At 42.5% G+C, this 21284-nt stretch overlaps 3 protein-coding genes across 6 annotated transcripts; 1 reads left to right on the top strand and 2 right to left on the bottom strand.

The window, feature by feature from the left end:
- Positions 1-264: 264 nt before the first annotated feature.
- Positions 265-8070, top strand: LOC115685188 (protein DETOXIFICATION 44, chloroplastic). 2 transcript variants are annotated; one of them, XM_056316452.1, is made up of 13 exons: positions 265-742; positions 828-949; positions 1364-1522; positions 1633-1766; positions 2280-2415; positions 3480-3576; positions 3710-3810; positions 5033-5196; positions 5639-5710; positions 5836-5952; positions 6795-6890; positions 6973-7094; positions 7416-8070. In XM_056316452.1, the coding sequence occupies exons 1-13, from the start codon at positions 465-467 to the stop codon at positions 7477-7479; spliced, it is 1662 nt and encodes a 553-aa protein (XP_056172427.1). In that variant the 5' UTR covers positions 265-464; the 3' UTR covers positions 7480-8070. The 2 variants fall into 2 exon arrangements, with proteins under 2 accessions (XP_056172427.1, XP_030466072.1); XM_030610212.2 differs by having other exon boundaries at positions 266-742; positions 1624-1766.
- A 570-nt stretch (positions 8071-8640) lies between these two features.
- LOC115685189 (uncharacterized) lies at positions 8641-11777 on the bottom strand. Of its 2 annotated transcripts, none has more exons than XM_056316453.1 (3): positions 10709-11777; positions 10397-10461; positions 8641-8967 (listed from the first exon to the last, which is right to left on the bottom strand). In XM_056316453.1, the coding sequence occupies exons 1-2, from the start codon at positions 11669-11671 to the stop codon at positions 10399-10401; spliced, it is 1026 nt and encodes a 341-aa protein (XP_056172428.1). In that variant the 5' UTR covers positions 11672-11777; the 3' UTR covers positions 8641-8967; positions 10397-10398. The 2 variants fall into 2 exon arrangements, with proteins under 2 accessions (XP_056172428.1, XP_030466073.1); XM_030610213.2 differs by having other exon boundaries at positions 8641-8970; positions 10709-11776.
- Positions 11778-14199: 2422 nt separating this feature from the next.
- On the bottom strand, positions 14200-16255 carry LOC115685192 (uncharacterized). Of its 2 annotated transcripts, XM_056316290.1 has the most exons (3): positions 16147-16255; positions 15870-16061; positions 14200-14697 (listed from the first exon to the last, which is right to left on the bottom strand). In XM_056316290.1, exons 2-3 carry the CDS (start codon positions 15978-15980, stop codon positions 14473-14475), a joined length of 336 nt encoding a protein of 111 aa, XP_056172265.1. In that variant the 5' UTR covers positions 15981-16061; positions 16147-16255; the 3' UTR covers positions 14200-14472. The 2 variants fall into 2 exon arrangements, with proteins under 2 accessions (XP_056172265.1, XP_030466077.2); XM_030610217.2 differs by having other exon boundaries at positions 15870-16157.
- Between the last annotated feature and the right edge of the window lie 5029 nt (positions 16256-21284).

The raw sequence follows: 21284 nt of genomic DNA, 5'->3' as shown, positions 1-21284 counted from the left end.
CATCAGGATATTAAGCGGAAGCTAATAGAAAATAAATTTATCGTAAGTGTATCGATTTGAGATTTTTTGTGACACAAAAATTAACTTCGACAAATATGAGATGGATATACTGGTTCGTAATTTTTAAAATCAATAGTATGAAAATTTTGGTGGTATCAATTGCTTTTAAATAATAAGACAAGATTTTCTACGCAGACATTGTGGTACAAGAAAGAGACACAAACATTGTGGTACAAGAACGGTCGTACAACGGTTTAAACAGAATCAGAAACTTCCCATCGAACCCAACGTGCTCGATCCACAGTCCACAAGTTCGTAAGCTTCGAAGATATTTTCCCTTCTGCCTCTTCCATGGATTCCTCAGAAAGATCCGACGTTCGTTAACTCAACTGTCGATTACCTGCAAGCCACGTTCATGGTGGTTCCGCGTCTCCGTTGACGCGACACGCTCCGCTGCTTCTCCAATGGCGATCGCCCTCTCGCCCCACCACCACCACCGCTTCCTCTCCTCCGCGAGCCATTTCCACACCAACCCTTCCTCCTCCTCCGCGCCTCGGAGCCGCTGCTCCGCCCGTCCGAAGGCCGTCCCGGAGTCGTCCGATGCAAAGCGAGGTGCGGCCGCGGTACGGAGCTCGTCGCCGCCCGAGCTGAGGCCGGCCGAGCCTCGTGCGGAGGTTGAGAAGGCGCGGGGCGCGACTCCGAAGTCGCTGAATTGGGTTGATCGCGTTTTCGAAAGTTCGAGGTGTGAAGCGTTTGCTCCCGAGTGATTGGAGTTGAATTGTGGGTTGCGTTTGTGATTTTTCGAGTGCTTGTTTGGGAGTGTGCAGGGATGGATTTAGGTTCAGCGAAATCGGGTTGGAGATTTTGTCCATTGCTTTACCAGCTGCTCTGGCTTTGGCCGCTGACCCCATTACGTCCTTGGTGGACAGTGCTTTTGTTGGTCACATAGGTAACTCTTGAACTTCATGAATTGTTTCAAGTCTAGCTTGGATGGTTGAGAAGTGTTTCTTATATCAATTGATGAAATTTGTAGTTATTCGGTTCGTTACTTGCTCGTTTGAAAACTATTTGGCTGAAGTTCTCACAAAATGTTGGAAAAGATGTTCATGGTTAGGCTGTAATAATGTGTTGCAATGACAACGTCATCGCTTTCCTGTAGAGATATCGGCTTATGAGAACTGCAAAATGGCTGCCAGTGATGAAATTTTTAAATTCCTCGGAGCTAAATAAATGGTCGAATGTGACATCCTCGGTGCTTGTAAGGATAGGGATTTTTAATTTGATGTGGCATCATGTATTGTGAGTGGAACTCATTGACTACTTGAGGATTATTTCTTATTCTTGGTTACTTTTCTCTATTCAGGATCATCAGAACTGGCAGCAGTTGGAGTATCAGCTTCTGTGTTCAATCTGGTTTCAAAATTGTTTAATGTTCCCTTGCTCAACATTACCACGTCATTTGTAGCTGAAGAGCAAGCAGTGGCGGATAAGAGCAGTGATAATTATCATCGACTCGGTGATGGTAATTTCTTTCTTCTTATTTTATCGTGCTTTAAGACATGGTTACTTTTATTGCTCCATCTATGTTTCTCTAATTTGTCCTGCTTTATTGATTTTATCTAGGTTTTGCAGAGGAGCAACAAACAAAGAAGATCCTTCCATCAGTATCAACTTCATTAGCACTGGCTACTGGCATTGGGATCGCCGAAACTATTGCACTTTCAGCTGGCTCAGGTTTCTGGATCAATTTGATGGGTATATCTGTTGTATGTCTTCCTTTTCCAAGTATGAAGTTAATTGATTAGCCTGATTTCTCCATGTTTGGTCTAGTCTGTCATAGACAAATCATGACGAGCTCTGCTATGGCCCTTGTTTGTGCTTATTAAAAGTTTATCTTTTTACTTGTGGAAAGCCACAAGGGGCCTGCTTAGACACTTGGCACCTTCACTTTATGAGAAAATGATTGTCATTTACGTCACTTATTTTTATCATTTTTTATGCACTGGGGTTTTCTGGGGGAGGCGTTCTACAGATTGTTACCTCTCCACCAAGGAATTTCATGGACTCATAAGGCATAGCTTGGACATGTCACTCCTTAAAATTAGGCACCTCAGTTTTGTTGTAACAGGAAAGGATTGGTTTTAGTGCATTTTATTTGAAACACCTGCATAATAATACCCTCTAGGGACGTACACTATCTGATATAGATTTTTCTTTTCATTCTTTGTGACGTTTGTGTAGTATCTTCTTGGTATTCATTGAGGTTCACTCATCTACAGGATTCACCAATTAGAATACCAGCTGAACAATTCTTATATTTGAGAGCTTTTGGTGCTCCAGCAATTGTAGTAGCACTTGCTGCACAAGGTGCATTTCGTGGATTTAAGGACACAAAGACACCTCTATATGCCATAGGTATGTACCACAATGAGTTCTATTGAATATTAGTGATGGATTATTATAATTTCCTTCACCAATGAATGTCCGGATCTTATTCTTGGAAATAGGATCTTCAATCTTTACACTATGAAGAAACAGGATCGCTTTCTAGGATATTATAGTGTAGAACTATAATTAATCAGATTCATTATTGAATGAAGATTGGCCCTAGTGAATAATTATAACAAAGACTATTAAATAATATAATATTCTAGAGCTTTCTCATAAAGAGGGTAATCTTCTCTGTGGAAGTATGTAACTTAATCGATGTCTTATAGGAAACAAGACACTGGCAAGATACGTGAGAACCAGTGAACTTAGAAAAAGACAAGTAACAATTTCAGAGAATCATCAAGGACTTTCAAAGTAGTTTTCCCCTTTGAAAGACTAGATTTCTTGTTATGATTAAAACATGCAATTTTCTTTTTATGGCTAATTGATGTGAAGAAAATTCTCTTTATCTTACTATACTTTTGATTTAAGACTTGACAACTTCAGCTGCTTCTTTCTTTGTCTGTTCTGGCTGCCAGGACACGCCTCTGGAAAACTAGTATACTGTTGCAATGATACCTCTTAACCAGCCTTGATGGCTTTGCATAAATCTTTATGATTTGCAATCATCTTACATATATGTAAAATAAGAATAAGAATGTTGATAATTGTAATTTATCTTAGTGGTGTAAATGTTAAATTTTAGGTTCAATCTATAAAATTTTATATCCACCTAATAAATCCAGTTGCAGACAGACAGGCTCATTTCTAATCTATATTTTAATGGATTCAGCAGCTTTACACCTTGAATTAAACTGAAATTGGCTAACTCGGTTTGCCTAATTGCTATTTTCTTATGCTAATTGCTGGTCATTGGCTGATTGGCTTTTGAAGCACTCTGAGTTGCTTGTCGTTAAAGACATGCCTGAGTTCATAGTCAGATGATGTTGAGAACCGTCACAAAGGAAAACAATTTTCTGTCCACATGATGATATCATAGTTCTTTTGCTGGCATAGTTTTTGACAATTTTTTTTTTGTTGAGCTGCAGTTGCTGGCAACTTACTGAACGCATTTCTGGATCCAATTTTGATATTTCTTTTTGATCTTGGCATTGGTGGTGCCGCAGTAGCAACAGTGATTTCTGAGTATGTCAATACTGTGGTAAATTTAACATAATCATATCTATTTGCAGAATGTTGTGATTTATCGATATCGTGATTTGCTGTAACTTCTTTGTCCTCTAAATGGATTTAAATTTGTTTGCCTTCTATATAACAGATACTTGATAGCTTTAATCCTGCTATGGAAGCTGAATGATGAAGTATTACTGATCTCTCCAAATTTTGATGGGAGAAAAATTATCCAATATCTGAAATCAGGTATGGCTCTTATTAGGGAAACCTATTTTATTTTAGTTCTATTTTCCAACTTCTTCATCTGTTGCATCTATATGGTGAAGAAATTATTTGAACCAATTAAGGGCAAATGTAGAATTTAATTTCTCAAGAATGGCCAGAAGTTTATGTAGTCCTAATTTCCTTCTGGCAAGTTACTCTGGAAAGAACCTTAAGTGAGGCACAAAATCACAAGTCCACTTATTATTACATTTGTAGTCAATGACAAGACTAAGGTTCAAAATGGAGATTGAATATTTGAGGCTGTGATGAGTAAGGGTGAGCATGGTTCCAGGTTCTACCCTGGAACCTGAGAACCTGACTGGTTGGAACCTGTAGGTTCCAAGTTCCAAGGTATGCGGGGTAGGTTCCAAGTTTCAAGAATTGAGGAACCTGTTTCGACGGGTAGGTTCTAGGGTCTAGGTAGGTGGAACCTGGAACCTGGAACCTAGAACCTGAAACCTAAATAGGTTTTTTGTGTTTTTTCTTGGTTTATGTCTTCGCGTGATCCTGCGGTTTTTCATGTCATTAGATGATGAGTGTATAATCTAGAACTAATAGTCTGAGCTTTCATTCTATGACTCGTTAATATTTCATATTCTTTGTGTATTAAAATGTAAGTTATGGTCAGTAAATCATAGAAGCAAGTGGTAATCATTAAAGGTGATGATTGACTGCAATTGTTCAATTAATAATACAAATGGAACTTGGGTAGACCCAATAATCGACTTGGAACCTGATAGAGTAGGTTCCAGGTTCCAAAAAATGAGGGACCTATTCTTATGGGTAGGTTTCAGGTGGAACCTGTATAGAACATGGAATTGCTCACCCCTAGTATTACTTCACGCAATGACTTCTCATTTTAATTGTATTTATTTCAACCATAATGCCAGGAAATTAGTCTTTTGGATTTTTTTTTGTGAATGACAAGCTTGTTCATTATTGTTGCGTTCATTTTCTTTTGTTTTAACTAAAAATGAAATTAAAAAAAAGAACCTGTTAGACCCTGGAACCTGTAGGTTCTAGGTTTCAGGTTTCGACGGGTAGGTTCCAGGTTCCAAAAAATGAGAAACCTGTACCCGATAATAGGTTACAGGTTTCAGGGGGAACCTGTAAGGAATCTGGAACCGCTCACCCCTAGTGATGAGTAACTGTGGCTTGTTGTAAAAGCCAGTTTCTTCTAAAGTGGGGCTTCTTGTATTTTTAGGTGGCCTTCTTATTGGCAGAACCTTAGCAGTTCTCATTACTATGACTTTGGCAACATCAATGGCTGCTAGGAGGGGCCCTATACCTATGGCTGGTTATCAGATCTGCACGCAAGTATGGTTGACTGTATCTTTGCTTACTGATGCTCTAGCAATTGCTGGCCAGGTACCTAATCAGCTCTTTCTGTTCTATATCTTGTCATAGATTAGCACAGCAAAATCGATGAACAAACCGATTTCTGAGTTCTCCCTTGTCATAAAATTGCCTTTCTACTCGTTTGCTGTCTTGGTTAAGCAATTTACATAGTACTCTATGAAGAAACTGTCAAATAGCCTTAAAGCCTGACCAAGTTATCCTTTTAAGAATCACTCTATAGAGCAAGAAATACTCCATATTCTCGCAGTTCAGGTGAAATATCAACATGAAAATTCATATTTGGGAAAAATTTGCAAATGACTATAATGTCTCTTGCAACTTTCTGACATTGCAAAGGATAACATTGGTGCGTCATTCACCTCCAGAAGTTTCATCATTAAGCTAGCGTCTGCACATGAGTGCACCTCATACTGAGGTTCTTTTTCTTTAAATTGCTCAACTTTTCTCACAGGCTCTTCTTGCCCGTGGTTACTCCCAAGGAGACTATCAGCAAGCACGTGAAGTGATATACATGGTTCTTCAGGTATATTGTTGCTTCAGCATGTTGTTATGCTATTGTGAAAAAAGATCAATTTCTTGATTATTGTTCCAAGGAAATAGAGAGCACTTTGTTCCCACCTTACTTTGTAATGTCAACTTTTTGAACAGATTGGTGTGGCCACTGGTGTTGCTCTAGCTGTCATTCTTTTCGTTGGGTTTGGAGCCTTTGCAAGATTATTCAGCACGGATTCTGAAGTTCTGGAGATTGCCTGGTCGGGTATTCTGGTAAGAGAGTGTCTATGCTAATGCCTAATGGTCTCTAATTGGACTTTTTGCTTTCTGGTTCTGGGTAAGAAAATGCCAAAATGCACATGTTCGTCATGTTTCTGAGAAAGGTTTGGCAGTATGAGCAAATGTTGAAATGCACGTGAGGTTATTTTCATACCTAAACTAAACCAAACTCAAAGCGGAAAGCTCAAGCTGAACATTTCCAATTTTTTTTGTTTGGTTTAGGCTATCCCGATCTGATCCTGGGCATCTTCTAGATTTTTCTTTTCTCACCAGGACAACAAATTTTTTGAAACAGACCCACCCATCGGTGACCGCGTTGGTTTGCGCTCAGTTCCTTTCACGAGAGGTCCTGGGTTCAAAACTCGCCCATCGGTGATTTAAGTGGGAGGTCGTGGCGGTAGGATGCTGCGCTAGCCCCCCTGGAGGACTAGTCGGGCGTCACCGCTAGTTTGAGCCCTAGCTCGCCGGCCACGCGGACACCTCGATTATCAAAAAAAAAAAACAAATTTTGAAACAGTGATGCTTAATAAAACCATTAGCTTGCTCCATTGTCTTGGCAGTCATGGATTCAAGTGTTAGAAACAGCTTCTCTTCCATGCATGTTAAGTCTGCATTTAGACCATCCTTTCACATCCTGCAATCTAGGAGCCTTGCACCAGAATGCTCCTTATACTTTAAGAGGATGTTGTGAAACTTCTTAATACTTCCAGTCATCTTCTCAAAACTTTCGAAAAGAGGAGGAAAACGGAAACATTTAATGCAAACTGTCCTTTTGCCGACTTTTCGAGATTGTAGTCATGATGCTGCTAGATGTCTCACACTGAAATAATTTGCAGTTCGTTGCTGGATCTCAACCAATGAACGCTGTGGCCTTCGTTATTGATGGGCTCTACTATGGGGTTTCGGATTTCAGATATGCTGCCTATTCCATGGTGACTCTTAGCTCACTCCACATTTATTGAAAACTACAAAAGATACAACATTTCTGACCTCCTCCATTGCTGCACTAAATAGGTCTTTGTTGGGATAGTTTCTTCCGCTTTCTTACTGGCAACAGCTCCCACGTTTGGTCTTGCTGGAGTTTGGACAGGGTTGTTTCTCTTCATGACATTGAGGGTAGTGGCTGGCGTTTGGAGGTAAACAGGTTTTGACTTAAGCTAAGCTTTATGGCTTGTCAGTTCTGCACGCGAAGTTGGACCCTGAGGTAACCTTGACACGCACACATGAGCACATCTAAAGCACTTTGATTAAGAAGTTAATAACACGAGGTTTCATCTATTTCAGTGTCACTGTACGTGAAACTGAAAGGATAGGTGACTCCATGAGATGTCCTTGTGATAGATTATGTAGCGATAGGCAATTGGATTTATTAGCGCCGCATTGAGCACTGGCCACTAGGATGCCAAAATTTATTTGATAGTCGTGCATCTCCCTGACAACTGGTGATATGATTCCAGATTAGGAACAAAAGGCGGACCATGGGAAAGGATTTGGTCCGAGGCAGAGCAGGGAAGTGACTGATATCAAATTGAGTTTGCACATGATTGCTTTTCCCGGCGTGCTTATAGGAAGCGCCACGAAGGGACATATACATGGCCAAATAAAGTTCACGAGAAGCCTGATTCTTCCCACTCGATAGCAGTTCACTTTACAAGTGGCTTATATCCCCATTAACAGCTAATTGGAGCAATGCCGGCACCAAAACAGAAATCAAGCTACCAGAAATAAGTGGTGAGATGGAAAGAGGTTAATTTTGACGGCCATGGCTGGCCTGCGTCTTTGCGCCTTGACCATACAGCTCTCACTGGTTGATATATATATGAAACTCCCATAGCACACCAACTGCACATCACATTGATGGCCTCCAAATTATCGAAGCAAACGGTTTTATTTATCTTCCCCTCTTTTACCATGAGCTCTCTGGACGGCGCATCTGGATTTCTGCTCGTATCTCCGTAGTTGGTTATTAGTTCATTCAACGTTGCCGTAGTTCCCTGACCGGTTATTGAATCTTTTGCTTGATATAGTTACTGTCCTCGAGCAATACACAATGAATGTACTTGTGTAATCATCCTGAAGTAATGAAACCACGTGAGTAGGAACTTCTGATGATATCCATGTAATTTGGTTCTGGGTTACTCAAGATTCTCTTAAGCAGGGCTATCGTATAATCATTAAAAAAATCCGTAAGATTGGGGAAAAGATATAGTTCATTAGAAAAATCCTCAAAAAAATCACATTATTCATTCTTGTTCACAACCTAATTCCTCTTGATATATACGAAGTTCATTTAAATATAACAAATTAGACAATGGAACAATGTGTTATATGTACATACAGTCTCAAGCGTGTTTGATTAAAGAACTATTTTCATATTCGACGTTGTTAACGATTTCTATATTACATTCCATGTAGATAAGTTAATGGTATTTAAAAGGTTAGAATTTTTCAATTTGTAAGTAATCTTATCCTTTCAGACCATGAAGCACCAGTAATATTCACTCAACAGATATGCCTCTCCTCCATTAATGGTAGAAGATTGAAACCATGAATCTATACCCAATCATTGTGAGCACCAGACACAAGAATGTGCTGAACAAGCACCAAGAGGGATTTCTAGCAAAAAAAAAAGCACCAAGAGGGATAGTATGTGCCCAAGAGGAAAGAGTACTGCAAACACGCTTTAGGTTTTAAATCATCTTCAACCACTTTACCATAATTGTGGAGGGTCATAATTAATTAATTCCCAGAAGATACAATAGACTTGAAGCAAAATGCAGAAAAATACCAAGTCGTTATCGCATTTCTAATATGGAGGTTGCTGAATCTTCTCTTCGACCGATTAAATAGAGCATCGGCCGCAGCACCTCCACATCAACCATCCACCTAGCTTCAAGTCCCCTGTATATATACTAATGCATCAGGCATCTTCTACCACTAAACGGTCGCAGGGCCTTCAAAACCTTTTTCCGCCACCTTCCACACATCAGCAACATCATGCACTTCTCTCTACTGTGATGTCCAAGAAGAAAAAAATTTGGATTAACATATGCCGAATCATGAAAAGATGTAATCATGAATGATAATCTCAGAACGTGCAGCCCCATGAAACTTAATATACAAAAGCATGAAAACATGTAATTGGAGTACACTTCTGAGTGATGACGTGTGGATTTTTTCATGTCCTTTAGACATGGTAATTATGTGAAAAGCAGTACAAGATACCAACTCATCAACTGACTACGACGAATTGTTTCTTTAAGGAAAATTTTTAATCGGGTAAAGGTCAAGATCCGCGGCTTTGAAGCATACATTGCCTTCCAGATTCAGGAAGGCATCTGGCCAGTTGTTCATAGCGTAAATTATAGTCACATGTAAATATGACAGTGCTTCAGAAAAACTAGAAGGGAGTGCTAAACCTACAAAATCCCAGTGGTTGTCAACTTCAACAAAGGAAATAGATATTTGCCAGCACCGCCAATTGTTTTCAACAGGACTAAATTAGCCAAGCTAATAAATGAGACCCGGAACTGCTTGTTAAAGAAGTCGAAGTATTGGCATAACTCAGTCACTCGCCAGATGCCTAAACAGAAGTCAATGTTGATCCCCATCCCCGGCACACACCATTACTTTTCCCCCTCATATTCCTGGTTAGCTCCATTCCTTAAACCAGCAATTAACTTGATAATCTATTTGTGCTTTGTCCAAGTGAGACCCATCACCTTACGGGTGATTGCAGAGTACAAGGAAACCAACGTTGAGAAGTACTTCCTTCAACCAAAATACCCAATGCCCAGGAAATGAGATGCTTAGAGTACTGATTTCATACACACTGAAATACTCAAAGATGATGAGGTCCCCAAAACTGAATCCACACCACTCTAGGAGTCGAGTGACGTTTCAAGGAAAAAAGCAATTGAAGCCAAAAAATCAAAGATTCAATCCCAGAACTAATCGAACTTCACATTCATACCTCATGACGTTGCAACTAAATTTCTATGTATATGCACTGTTAAACTTAAGCCAAGTATCCTGTTGCGCATCCCATTGACAATCTCCAGTGTTTAGAAAGTGCATGGCCGTCCTTATCTTGCTAACTATAATGAGCTACAAGATGGCATTCTGTCAAAAGTAATTTCATCACTTCTTTAAGGAAAGTACAGGATCATTACTCTCCAGTCATATTCTCCTCTTCTTTTTCTCCTCTTTCGATGCCTTGGGAAGTACGCAGATGTATAAACTGAATCAAAAGCTAAATGAACACATTTCCAAGTTTCATTTAAATCCTGAAAAGGGTGATGACTTCATGAGAGACAATAGCATCTCAATCCAGCAGAAGACTTGGGCAAGGTCAATTAAGAACCGACGTGCTGCATATTCGAAAGGCAAACGGACTAGATTATCAAAACTTATTCAGATACAAGAGAATGACACTTACCACTAGCCATCGACCACCCTCTTGATCCCAGCAACTTCCGCCCTCAACTTCGAATTATGTTGCTCCTAACCACGAACGCAACACAAACTCATGACAAGTCAGCACAGAACACGAAACCGATGCAGATTGATCAACACGAGAAGCCTGACGAAACATGAAGTACTCCAATAACCCCAGAACCCAAAATTCTACCTTTGATGATGCTAAAAATAAGCGTGATTTCATACTAGAACATTTACTTCAACACCCATCACGAATCTCCCCAAACAAGAGCAGAACTTAAAAGCTCCAATACAGAAATGGGGAGCTCACCATCTCATGGACCTGAGCAGAGCTCTCCTCAACGAGCCTGGCCAAGCTGTCAATCTTCGTCAACATCTTCTCATACAACTCCTCCAACCCAGCAGTGTAGTTACTAGCTTCCGGCCCCATTAGCCTGCCCAATTTCGCGACCGGAAAACCCTCGGCGATCAAATCAATCTCGTTCTGGTGCTTCGCCGCCTGCCTCATCTCACTCAAGTGCTCTATCAAATCAATCTCGTTCTGGTTCTTCGCAACCTGCCTCATCTCGCTCAAGCGCTCTTCCTTGCCGTCCTCCTGCATCATCGACGGCCCCCTCACGTCGCAGGCCAGCCACGGGAACGACGAGCTCGGGCTGAAGTTCCCGTAATGGCCGCGGAACCCCGGCCCGATGTTGACGACGTCGACCGACCTCGGCTCGAAGGTCTCCGCCGCGGTGCGGAACTGGAAGGCGCGGTACTCGTGGGTGTGGATCGCGGAGTCGAGGGGCGGGGTGGAGAAGAGGAGGAAGACGCGCGGGGAGAAGCGATCGGAGGCGCCGATCGGGAAGGAGAGGGAGGGGTCGGAGGAGAGGGAGGCGGCGACGCTGAATTCGCGCATGGAGGGCTGGAGGCGGGAGCGGCGGCGGGAGGAGAACCACCCGATGAGGCGGTGGTGGGAGCGGTGGTGGTGGAGGAGGACGAGGGGCGGGGAGGGGGAGAGGAGGCGGCCGAGGGGGTCGAAGAAGGAGAGCGGGCAGCCGGGGCAGAGGAAGGAGGTGACGGTGGCGACGAGGGCGGCGGAGGAGTCGTCGGAGGCGGCGGCGGCGGAGGAGGCGGCGGAGGAGGGGTCGTCGGAGAGGGCGGAGGGGGCGACGGGGGAGACGTGGCCGAAGAGGAGGCCGTCGGCGTCGGCGGGGGAGGAGGAGACGCGCTGGAGGAGGGAGGAGAGGGTGGGGCCGGAGATCGCGATCTTCTGGAGAGGCAGGTCGTCCATGGCGGAATCCGATCCAGAGAAGAGACCGGAGAGGGAGATTGCGAACGGTCGGCGTCTGCCCGTCAGATCACTTATATATGTGCTCGTCGCCGGCGAAAATCGTACTTGTAATTTGGGTCGATTTGAGTCGGGCCAAAAGCCGAATGCAATAACAACGTCGTTCTTATTCATGTTGTGTTTTTTTTTTGTTGTTGGAGTTTTCTTGTTCGCATCCGGACTAGTAGCTTGACTAGGATCTGCCTTGCTCGGCTAGGTTATGTTGGACCGCCAGAGGTACATAGGCTCGGTGGTTGGGAGTAGACGGACCAATGTCGATCGTCAAAGAGACCTGCTCGGCTACTAAGGCTGCGCAGGGCAACCATTTTGTGTCCGGAAACAGAATGTGTATATCCTGATTGAGGATGGAAAATCTTTCGAACGAAAAAAAGTGACATTGATGAGAGCAACCCGCTCTCGTCCATAAATTTGAATCTAAATTGATATTTAACATGTAGTCGATTATAAATGAAATGTATAAATAATTTTAAAAAAAAAAAATAGAGAAGACATCCAAAAATGGATACTTTAAAATCTATGTTGATAAAAATTATTTAAATAAATAAATTTTGAGTTCATGAAATACGGACCGGTTTTCAATCGGTGATATTATTTGTGCACGATTTCATGCTACAAAGTCGAAATTGGAAGAGGAAAAAGCAAGAATAGAAGAAAGAAAGGAGAGAGATGTTTGCTTCCGATTAGAAGTAAGCAAAATGAAGAGCACCGGTCATTTTTCCTGTTCAAGTGGAACCAATGAATTTCGGTTCGGTTCCCGATTTCACGTGTAGAACAGATCACTCGGATCACTCAGATCACTCGGACTAGACTGTTTTTTTTTTAATCTGTAAAAAAAATACTCTAATCTATCTCTCAGTTTACAAGGGCAAACCCTTTAAGGCTGGAGTGATTATGTGCATGTGAATAAGATGACAAGAACAAATCAAAACACAACAGTAATTGCTCATTTCAATCAAATTTTGCCACAAATTGAAAAAATATCTGTAAAACATATAATATTACACGTAATTCATTGATTATAGAAATGTCTTGATTATCAGTTATATCTTCAATTTCATCTTGAACATTAACGACAAATAAATAAAAAAATCGAATATACCTTCGATTCCATTGGCCAACCCGAAAATCGGTCCGTTTCCTAGTTCCTGGGTGGAAACCAGACCGCTGGAGAACCAAGCACCCGTACTTCTAACATCATATCCTTTGCACATCTCTTAACACTATTGTTACTGTATGGAGAAATGTCTAAATTATGATCTTACTTGTGCTTCATTGTTTTTTTTTTTTGGGTCGAATTTGTGCTTTATTGTTTACTAGTACAAGAGGCACATGTGAGACGTGTCAAAAGGGAATGAACAGAAATATAATAGGTGATCAATGGATAGGATCGTGCAGGGTGGGTCTCGGGGCTCAATTGCTATGCATAAAAATAAGCGAAACCCGAGTCGAATTCTTGCCCTAGTTCCAATTTCTAACGCCACTCGAAACTCTAAAAAGGTTACCCAAGAATTAGATATTTCAAGATTGGAGAATATTCTAGTGCACTTAAATGCGTGACTAAATTGATTTCAAGTAACTTTTAGAGAAATCTCACGTGAGGGAGGGAAAACTAGAAACAATCATATGAGAAAGCTAAAGGAAAAGGGGGAGCTCCTAAAAAAAACCAACCTGGGAACTTAAAACAGACCAGTAGCCATATCTATGGGTCAAACCAGACTGTCCTTCCCTGAAAAGTTCTCATCTCTTTCACCACAGCTACTGCCAATTAATCCTAATACACAACACTCTAACCATAGAACAGTCGTACTTGCATCTCATTGCGGTTGCCGCTACCTGCCGCTATGGCCTCTAAGCTATTTGTCACCTCGCTTGTCCATTGCCCCTGCCCGCATCTCTCTTTCTACTCAGAATGATCTCCAAACAAGGTTACCATGGCCTTTGCATCCTCATATCTGAGCTTGCAAGACCATGGATGCCTTGGCGAGGTCGTAGCGGGCCACGATCACCTCAGGTCAAGAAGCTATGTTGTCTGCAACCTCGACCGAAGGTCGTTGTTGCTGCCTAGAGAGAAAATGGGGAGCGGTGGACAGATTTAGATTAGGGTTAGGATGTTGGGGGTATGTGGTTTTGAGGTTAGGATTTTCCTTTGACTCTCTTCTCAAGGAAAGGTACTGTAGTCGTTCCAATTAAGCATACTACCATGGAATATGCACATATGCAATGGTAAAATGGAGATAATGCCAAGTGATAAATGAGTGATATTCCGGGACAATGTTTGGTATCTTCCTTCAGAAGAACCACTGTCATTAAATCGCAAACAACAGCAAGATTTCTTAAATCGCGAACAACAGTGAGATTTCTTTGTGGGGTTCAATCACAAGACCGAGAAATCTCATCTTCCCCACCGATTATCATTGCCACTTGCTCGAATAACAATCTCTAGCGTTTAATATACGATTCTCTCCACCAGCTATTGGAACCTTTGCTTTCATAGAACGAGTCTTGCTTCATTGTTTTCTCCTCATCAGTTTCCACTTTTGGCATCTGCTTCCACTTTGGGCAGTGCAGAAGCTAGTTACATCGGACACATAGAAAATCACATGCTAACCTGCTTTGCACCTCCCAAAACACTCGAGAAACCCATTAATTAGCTTCCTTTCTAGGAACCCATGAACCATACAACATAAGAAATAGGAAAGAAAATAATGTCTTGAGCATCAATCGGTACAGACTATATATTAAGGTTACAATTTGGGGGTGGCTTGCGCGGTGGTGTCGTAGACCTTGAGGAAGAACCTGGTGGGCGGAATTGAGAGCCTCTTGTGGAGGATGTCGCCCAATGTGGCGATCAGCTTCCTCTTCACTTGTGTGTTGATGCCTCCCATCGCCACTATCTCTGTGTAAGCAGCTGGCTCTTTGTTGCCCTCAAATGATATTGCCAAGGACCCCTTGAGGATCACCATCACAAACTGTGTCCAAGAAAAGCATCCAAAACTTAATTTACCTCTCCTTTTGAGGTTTTTTCCAATATATCTGTTATTGAGAATTAACTTTACTTTGAACTCAAGGGAAATTTACGTTCCTTGGAGCTAAAGAAGTGAGTGCATGTGGACCATGCTTACTTCATTTGTAGATTACAGTTAGGTGGCTGAAAGGGAAATAAAGATTTTGCATTCTTGGGACCTACGCATGATGCAAGTTTCCAATATGTTTTGAACAATTATGAGCTAATTACCTTCAACTAGACGAGATCGATTTCGCAAGTTCCAGTTTGCAGAATTTTATCATTTCTTGTGAATCTAATTCATCGATATTTCCCACAGCGAAACCCTGGAAGTGTCCTATAAGTTTTGCACTCTCTGTCCTTTCCTCAAATCTTTTGTATGCGCGAATTAGTTGGGTTGGAGGTCACATGGCTAATGCGGGACGCAGTACTGAGAGATTAGTTTAGAATTGTATAAAGGGAAGGGATATAGACAGTAAGCAAAGGAAGGAAATTTAGACAGAAGAATTCAGAGAGAAGCAGGGAAGAACTCAAGTGCAATCATGCAAAAACTAAATAGAAAGAGCTGCAGAGCCAGTATTTATGGAAGTTGTGGGCACCTAAACCCTTATTCTTAAGAAATAAAGCCTTCCTAAATAATTCGAAATAAAATAGAAATTCCATAGCAAAATAGGAAATAAATAAATGAAACAAGAATAATTCAAATTAAGTAACTATATCCATTAGATGGCACTTATCGTCCTCTTCCTACCTCAACTTGCTCTTTATTTTCCTTTACTTTTTTAGTACTCTGTTACAATTTTGCACTTTCTTCGCAAAAGAAACTTGTTTTTCGTTGGGGTGGTGTCGTGTGTTTAGCTAGTGACCATGCAAGAATGGGAAAACACATAAGATCCAATATGCCCAGGTTTTGGCTATTCAGATTGGAACTTCCTTCAATCTTATAAACCATACTAATCGAACTGATCCGCCACTGAAAAAAAGAGTGTTTCACTTGTTGAACAGATAAACCATGGCATGGAGTTTTTCATCTTGCACACACAACCATTCACTGATAATGAGAGAGAGAGAGAGAGAGAGAGAGAGAGAGAGAGAGAGAGAGAGAGAGAGAGAGAGAGAGAGAGAGAGAGAGATTACATTCTCGGGTCTGCCAATGATGGCGGCGGTGGCTTTAGTGGCATCGGCGAAGATGGGGTCGAGGTCGAGCCCGTCGAGGCACACGTTGGTCGAGATGTACACGCACGGCATCGTCTCAACTCTTCTTCTTCCTGCTCCTCTTCCTCCTCCTCTAGGAGTGGTATATATATTGGCTCCTGCTTCCAAGAGATGCTGAACATATGGGTGTGGATGAGTTGTCACAAACCCCATTTGATCAAATGTCACGCAGGAGTTGAAAACTAAGAACCACACTCACTCTGTGGTGGTGATGATGATGGTGGTCGTGGTGCTGCGCTTCTGGGAAACGCACTTTCACGCTTCCATTATCTTCTTCTTGGTGGGCTTGGAGAGAGAGAGAGAGAGTCGACGTGGAGTGCGGGGTCAGCCACATTCACTATGGCTGGAAATTTTAAAGCGTCATGCCCACGTGCCAGACAGCTCAGTTTCGTCAACTATCGTCAACTGCATAATCCTCACATATAGTAAATAAATTGACTTAATTAGCATGTGATTTTGTTCATCAAACTCAGTTGCTTAATTGCTATGATGGCAACAAAATGAAGTCTTAACATATTAGGAGGAAATATTCCAACTACTGCCTCTTATGATATCTGTATATTTAAATAAAGGGAAAATACCACTAAAAATCCCAGACTATGCCACTTGTGACAAATTTATCCTGAATTTTTTTTTTTTACAAGAAAAACCCTAAACTATGCCGCTTGTGACAAATTTACCCTGAACTTTTTTTTGTGACACAAAAAACCCCAAACTATGCCACCTGTGACACATTTACCCCACAATACTTTGGCCCATGGGCATTTTCGTCTTTTTCCTTTTTCTGTTTTTTTTTCCTTTTGTCTCTTTTCCCTCCGCCGTGGCCGGCGAGGGCCTCGCTGGCGTCAGGCGAGAGTCGCCCTCGCCGGCGTCGGGCGAGGCTGCCCTTGCCCGCCCAGGCGAGGGCGATGTTCGCTCGACGCCGGCGAGGGTTGCCCTCCTTGGATCTGGCGAGGGCGACCTTCGCCGGCATCGGGCGAGGCTGCCCTCGCCCGCCCAGGCGAGGCTACCCTTGCCCGCCCAGGCGAGGGTCGCCCTCCTTGGATCTGGCGAGGGTGACCTTCGCCCGACGCCAGTGAGGGTCACCCTCGCCGGATCCGGCGAAGGCAGCCCTCGCCGGATCCGGCGAAGGCAGCCCTCGCCGGCTTCCCTCTGTCGGCGCCGGCGGAGGGAAGAGAGAAAAAAAGAAAAAGGAAAAAGACGAAAATGCCCATGGGCCAAAGTATTGTGAGGTAAATGTGTCACGGGTGGTATAGTTTGAGCTTTTTTGTGTCACAAAAAAAAGTTCAGGGTAAATTTATCACAAATAATATAGTTTGGGGTTTTTCGTGTCACAAAAAAAAGTTCAAGGTAAATTTGTCACAAGTGACATAGTTTGGGATTTTTTTATGGTATTTTCCCTTAAATAAATATGAGATACTCTTTCCCTCACTTGATACTTCGAATTGGTACTCGAAGTCTACATTATGAAAATTAGTTTTATATTATAAGACAAGTGAGTAATATGGTTTTTGTAGTGACTTTACTTATTTTTTACTTCATAAGTTTTGTAAAACCTACACTTTGATTTTCATTTAACCCGAAGTCGTCAAATAGAATTTTATACATTTTTTTTTTAATAATTTTTCATAGCTCATACAATTTTTCTTAATTTTTTACTCTTGAGGAAAATTCATAAATAGAAATCAGAAGTAGGTGATATATGTAGGCAAACAAGGTTTAACCCAAAACTTTCGTATACTTTATACCATATCAAATTTTAGGAGAAACTATTGTTTTACTTTCCTTCGCGGGAGAAAACAAAGTTGGGGAGAGGCGACCGGCGCAAGTAGTAGATCCTTCAGCTTAACTATTAATCCACCTTTTCCCTTTTGCCGTCATTGTATATTTGAATGCATTTAACTTAAAATGATTATTGTGATGCAAGGGAATGACTTCAAGGAATCATCTTCATCGTGACTTGAACTCTTGATAACGCTTCTTGAGAGATAATTTGGCGTTAGGTCCTCATCAAGTTATCCTAATACGTTGCGATCAACTCGACAATCCCCGAGTTTAATAACCCCATGGATATAATTGTGGGTGCTCAATCATACATATATAATCCCTATCAATGAGGTGAGCTAGACAAACACATGAAATGGACACACCACGACTCACGAGCATGATTTTTTAGCTTGAGTTTTCCATTGAACTAGCAAAGGCGGTCCCCTGACAATCCAAGCTTGCCTTATCTTCTAAAACCCTAATGCAATGGTGGTTCCACGAGTAGATTTTTCTAATCGCACGTTGTTAATAAAACAAACATATGTTCCTCAAACTTCTCTCCCATCAATTGATTCTTTAATCAACAAAAGTAATTGGAGAAATGGACGCGCCATGATGGGAAAGGGAAGACAAGAAGTCGAGGGTTTGCGTCGACGAGACGCGATCTTGGAGAATATATTTTTGTTATGCGTGTAAGTTTGTTAAAAAATTCTTGCTTTAGCATGCGTGTGTGTGTCCATGTGTTTGTCATGCAAGAGTATGATATACTAGGAAACAAAGCACGATAGTCCATGCGTGCGTGTCCATGTTGGTCGCATAATAAATGATGGATTCAAGGCTACGCCAACCTACTTAATTCTCTGTATCTGAATCTTTATGTATTCAAATTATTTTATGTGGTCTTTATAATTCTCTTCTGCTTGAAGTTGGCATTGCCGACAGATGGGAAGATTCTTGAGGGCCGGAAAAGCAATCCCATGACTTTGGTGATTATGTACTATGTTGTAATGATATGCTGTTTTGAGTATTAGGGAATGCATTCGATGTTCAATGTCACTGAATTTTGAACATGCAAAGTTTTTAACACTGGTGGAAGATGGGAATTGGTTAAAGAAAGTGGCCATTGTTACCAAAAAAAAACGGGAAGAAGAAGTGAACATAGATTGAATTCATACAAAATAGCATGACACATTCGAAATGAGAACGAATTTTTCGGAAGTTTGAAAAATAAAAAAAGAGGGCACGGAGTGGCCATTCAAGGTCACGATGCACTACCGTCGGATGCTAAGAAGTAGACTCTGGCGGCTGTCAAATCGAAGGCCACCAAAAGTCGGTGGCGACTTCATTGGCGATTGGAAGTTTTGATTGCCGATGATGTCAATGCTAGTGATGATATAGCCACAATTTGTTATCAATGGTATATCTGACAATCGTCACAAAAAAAAAAACATTTACATTCAATTTATGATTACTAATTTTCTCTTTGTAATTTGTAATTTGTATTTTACCGTGTGTCGCATTCGTGTTCTGATAATGGGCCGTGCCAGACACTGACAACTCTTAATCTAATCAACCCAAACATTCACATGAGCCACAGCCTGACAAAAACGTACCTTGCCCTAACATGCATATGACAATATGAAAGGCAAAAACGTACCTTGCCCAAACATTCTCATGTGATGTTGTCTTGTGCAGTGTCATGACATTTTTAAACCACGTGGTATCACCAAAAGGAGGAACAAAAACCAATTAAAAAGCGAGGAGGGCCTAATCTTCAGGTATGTCTTGGTCAACACAAAATTTAATTGCACTGAATTAAATTAGACAATGGCAATTGAATTCAAGGGCACATGTGAAGTGTAGCCAAGAATAATGTTAGGTGCAGGCATGAGTTACGGAAACAGAGAAACAATCCTCCGCGGATGTGTAAAACGTTGAAAGGGTCATATCGGGCTCGCTAGATAGTAGTGCCTCGGTTCCTAGGATCTTCCCAAACCGTAGGTTTGAGTTGTTTATGAAACCAAATACGTAAAACTGAAAAGTAAAGAGAAGTCACCCCGATCAATTTATTTAACCTAGGTCCATTTATACCTAGGATGCCTATGTGCAAGGTGACTGGCCTATATGTGTGAACCATAGCCTTAGTTTAGATGTTCAATTATGTGACGGACAGATTAGCATCCCAAAATGCCCTTTTTGTACCACAACTCTTCGAGTAAGCCTTAACTTGCGTTATCATGCATTGTCAATTATTCATTTAAAAACAGTTTAAAAATCTAATTTTAACCGATGCGTGATGAGGCGGAAATATGGAATCATCTTGCGTAATGACTAACCCCATTGTGTTTGACCGTGCACTCTGAAATACGTTGTGCATAATGTATGATGTGGAATGAAACATTGGATATTATGTGATAAAAATCGAAATCAAACGACCAGTAGTTGAACATGACTAGAAGTCTAATGCAAGGTGACATGGTGATCGAATACGATATATGCGAATGAATATGACATGCATAAATGAGATGCGTAATGACCTAAGAATCGGGAAAATTACCAATTCAGTCCTTAACCTATTGCATTTGTGCCAATTCAGTCATCAACCTTTCAATTTGGCCAATTCAGTCCTAAACCTTTTGCAAACCAGCCAATTCAGTCCTTTTGGCCGGCCGGCGCTGACGTGACCGCCGGCCGGCTGACGTGGCAATATTTTAATATTTTTTATTATTATTTTCGAATTTTTTTCTTTTTTCTTTTTTTTTTCTTTTCCTTCTCCCCCCTGGCCTATCCGGCCAGGGGGGAGGCTCGCCGACGAGGCCCGGCTCCGGCGAGGCGAGCCGGGCCCTCGCCGCCGTTGGGCGAGGCGGAGCTCGCCCGGCCAAGGCGAGCTCCGCCTTGCCGAAGCCGGGCAAGGCGGGCTCGCCCGGCCATGGCGAGTCGGGCGGCGGCGAGGGCCCGGCTCGCCATAGATGGGCGAGTTGCGCCCTCGCCCAGATCTGGCGAGGCGGAGCTCGCCATGGCTGGGCGAGCTGCGCCCTCGCCCGAGCTGGGCGAGGCGGAGCTCGCCATGGTTGGGCGAGCTCCGCCTCGCCAGATCTGGGCGAGGCGGAGCTCGCCTTGGCCGGGCGAGCTCCGCCTCGCCCGGATCTCGGCGAGCGGGCTCGCCATGGCGAGGCGAGCTTCGCCTCGCCGCCACCGGGCGAGCTCGCCCGGCTCGGCTAGGCGGAGCTCGCCTTGGCTAGGCGAGCTCCGCCCTGGCCCAGTGGCGGCGAGGGCCCAGCTCGCCTCGCCGGAGCTGGGCCCTCGCCGGTGAGCCTCCCCCCCTGGCCGGACAGGCCAGGGGGGAGAAGGAAAAGAAAAAAAAAATTTCGAAAATAATAATAAAAAAATATTAAAATATTGCCACGTGGCGCCGCCCGGCGTCACATCAGCCGGCCGGCGTCACGTCAGCCGGCCGGCGGCCACGTCAGCGCCAGCCGGCCAAAAGAACTGAATTGGCTGGTTTGCAAAAGGTTTAGGACTGAATTGATCAAATTGAAAAGTTAAGGACTGAATTGGCACAAATGCAAT

The sequence above is a fragment of the Syzygium oleosum genome, unplaced genomic scaffold (genome assembly GCF_021117445.2).
Source record: "Syzygium oleosum isolate NSW1041296 unplaced genomic scaffold, Sole_v2.1 Sole_v2.12, whole genome shotgun sequence".
NCBI classification, from domain to species: Eukaryota; Viridiplantae; Streptophyta; class Magnoliopsida; order Myrtales; family Myrtaceae; genus Syzygium; species Syzygium oleosum.
Note: the sequence above shows the minus strand (reverse complement) of the source record. Positions and strands in the feature narration are given on the sequence as shown.